The 2,558-nt window shown below is 47.1% G+C and overlaps 1 protein-coding gene across 1 annotated transcript; it reads left to right on the top strand.

Annotated features, from left to right (window-relative positions):
- Positions 1 to 618: 618 nt before the first annotated feature.
- Positions 619 to 2,276, top strand: N7473_011407 (chalcone synthase). Its single transcript, XM_057157346.1, has 3 exons — positions 619 to 968; positions 1,035 to 1,678; positions 1,754 to 2,276. Exons 1-3 carry the CDS (start codon positions 760 to 762, stop codon positions 2,137 to 2,139), a joined length of 1,239 nt encoding a protein of 412 aa, XP_057003196.1. The 5' UTR covers positions 619 to 759; the 3' UTR covers positions 2,140 to 2,276.
- The last annotated feature ends 282 nt before the right edge of the window (positions 2,277 to 2,558 follow it).

Consider the following 2,558-nt stretch of genomic DNA (forward strand, 5'->3'; position numbering starts at 1 on the left):
GATGAGGTGTATGATTGCAGATACGCCACGATTTCAAACAAAATTGATTCGATCTACACGGCAGATGACCATCCATTAACCGGCGTACACTCTTCACTCGACATCCCGAACACGGACCAAGGCTTTGCCTTGCGATGGAGTCTCTCGGGAGATCGTCACCCGAACCAGCATCGCAATTTTGACGGCCCACTCGATCTGCAACGCCATGGAAACTATCTGACGCCAACAGAAAATCGGAAATCGGAAATTCAGACCACTAAACTTAAACGTCCAAAAAATGATTACGGCGAGGGACCCTGAGGGAATCTACAGATCAGTGGAACCACTGCAAAAAGGTATGTGATCGCCCAGATCTCCATAGATCTAGCAACCTAGTTCGCCTACTTGGCAGACGTCCAGTAATTCCCTAGCCTGGCAGCTAATGCATTTGAACGTGCTTCTTCAGCCCCAAACCACACGCACCTGAATATTAACTAAATTCTTTGTGGACTTTGTACTCTTATCACCAAAAAAAGCTAATTTGGCCTCATGACAGCCACGCCAACATGGCCATGTGCCGTGTCTACATAGATAAACTTCCCTTTCCTTCTTGAGAGTGATTAATCATCCAAATTGGCAATTTGGGCAGGCGTACCGCAGATCTGCACTCAGAACTATATAAGACGTAGGCTAATTGCGTTCCTGTGAGTCCCTGTGGGTGTGAGTTAAACGTCTTAAGCTATAGTCTGTTTTTCATTTCGAGGACTTCCTTTTTCTACAATGGCGTTGTGCAACATCTTCCATTCATGGAGATCCTACTTAAAGCGTGTTACGCAGCGCAAGGAAAAGCTTCATCATGTGACAAGCAACGAGACTCCTGCAATTCCTGCAGTTTCTGTTGTTAGTACAGGAACACAATATCCTTCTAACAGGATGGGTCCAGAGGGCCTGGCGGAAATAGCCTTCAAGCACTACGCCGATAGTCCTGCGTAAGTCTAACCCAACTGTTCTCTCCTTCATCATTATCTGTACTAATCTCATATGCGGCGCTCCAGTCTCCAAAAGACATTGGAGATCAACGCGAAGTCCAGGATAGAAGAGCGTTATAGCGCTATACCGCGTAGTCACCCACTGTGGCACCAACCCAATACACCGAGTATCGCAGATTGCGATGAGATTTTTAAGAAATACGGCATTCCCCTCGCTGAAGAGGCTGCTAAGAAGGCCTTGGCAGAATGGGGCGGCTCACCAGGTGATATAACCCATATTGTTGCAGTCACTTGTACAAACACGTCCAATCCAGGGTTTGAATCTTTCCTGTCCCAAAGACTGGGGTTTGGAAAATCTGTGCAGCGCACTCTCCTCCATGGGGTTGGCTGCGCTGGTGGTGTTGCAGCACTTCGAACAGCAAATGAGCTCCTTCTCGGCGCTGCACATCAGGACAAGCCGGCCAGGGCTCTTGTGGTTGCGTGCGAAATCCCATCTATTTTTATCCGAAGAGAGTTAGAAGATCTCGTCAAAGAACAAAGACCTAACGTTGGGCTCACACTTTTTGGGGACTGTGCCAGTGCGATGGTGCTTAGCAATGGTATTGGCATCAAGGAATCTGAAAGAGCTCCTCTATGGAACATTCTCAATTCTCAGACTACTCAGGTTGAGAATTCAGGTGGCTGTCTTGAGTACAATGTTGGCCCATCAGGTGAGTGCAAGAGTGACATCATGGCCGACTAGAAGACTCTTGCTACAGCGGCAGAGTTGGTTAACAAGTAACCAGGCTACCTTGCAGTCATATCGAAGGATGTTCCTAAGCACGTCAAATCAAGTTTACCGTCAGGCTTTGAGGGACTCATTACGTCTACCAAATCCCTCCGCGAGAGCCCATCAAGCTTTGACCCCACTACCTATGACTGGGCGCTACACCCTGGTGGCTATGGCATTCTCGCTCTCGGTCAGCAGGTCCTGGGATTATCAACGCACCATTTGCGGAAGAGCTATGAGGTCTATACGAAACGAGGCAATAGCAGTTCCTCCACAGTGCTTAGCATTATGGATAAGCTGGCGCACGAAGATGAAAAATGTGGTACCCGAAGAGACAAGCTCATCGCCGCAGCCTTTGGACCTGGTATTACTATGGAGATGGTGGTGCTGACCAAAGCATAACCACTGGATGTGAGCATGTCGATGTTAAGCAGGACTTATCTTGGAGACATTGTATGTGGATGTCGCCCGAGTCCGCGTGCCCGGGATAGCCTCTTTCTTTCTAATACGTTGAATTCATGCCAATTTTTGCCGACAAATTTATCAACTGAGGAATCATATCATTACATAGAAATTATGTAGGGGACAGTAGAGCAATGTAATTGAGGCAGCTAAAGAAGTACGGCATGCTATAGATCACCGAGGTCTGCAGAAATTATCAAATACAATGCCTCATCGTATCCAGGCGATCTTATAGACGGACTCTGATATGCTAAATTTAAGACAGTTAGGAGTTCTGTGTAAATTCTGAATAGATTATAACAGTGCCTTTGGGGCGGTCCCATACCTTTTCTAAGAAAGCCACAAAACTTCGTCACAAT

This window comes from Penicillium subrubescens, assembly GCF_028828155.1.
Source record: "Penicillium subrubescens strain IBT 31985 chromosome Unknown utg000010l_segment0_segment0, whole genome shotgun sequence".
Taxonomy (NCBI): domain Eukaryota; kingdom Fungi; phylum Ascomycota; class Eurotiomycetes; order Eurotiales; family Aspergillaceae; genus Penicillium; species Penicillium subrubescens.

What these genes read in the sequence shown, in the direction of transcription:
- N7473_011407 (XM_057157346.1), top strand. Translation starts at nt 760, where the DNA reads ATGGCGTTGTGCAACATCTTCCATTCATGGAGATCCTACTTAAAGCGT. An exon ending in CACTACGCCGATAGTCCTGC is followed by an intron (nt 969 to 1,034) that starts GTAAGTCTAACC and finishes GCGGCGCTCCAG; the next exon opens with TCTCCAAAAGACATTGGAGA. An exon ending in GTACAATGTTGGCCCATCAG is followed by an intron (nt 1,679 to 1,753) that starts GTGAGTGCAAGA and finishes ACAAGTAACCAG; the next exon opens with GCTACCTTGCAGTCATATCG.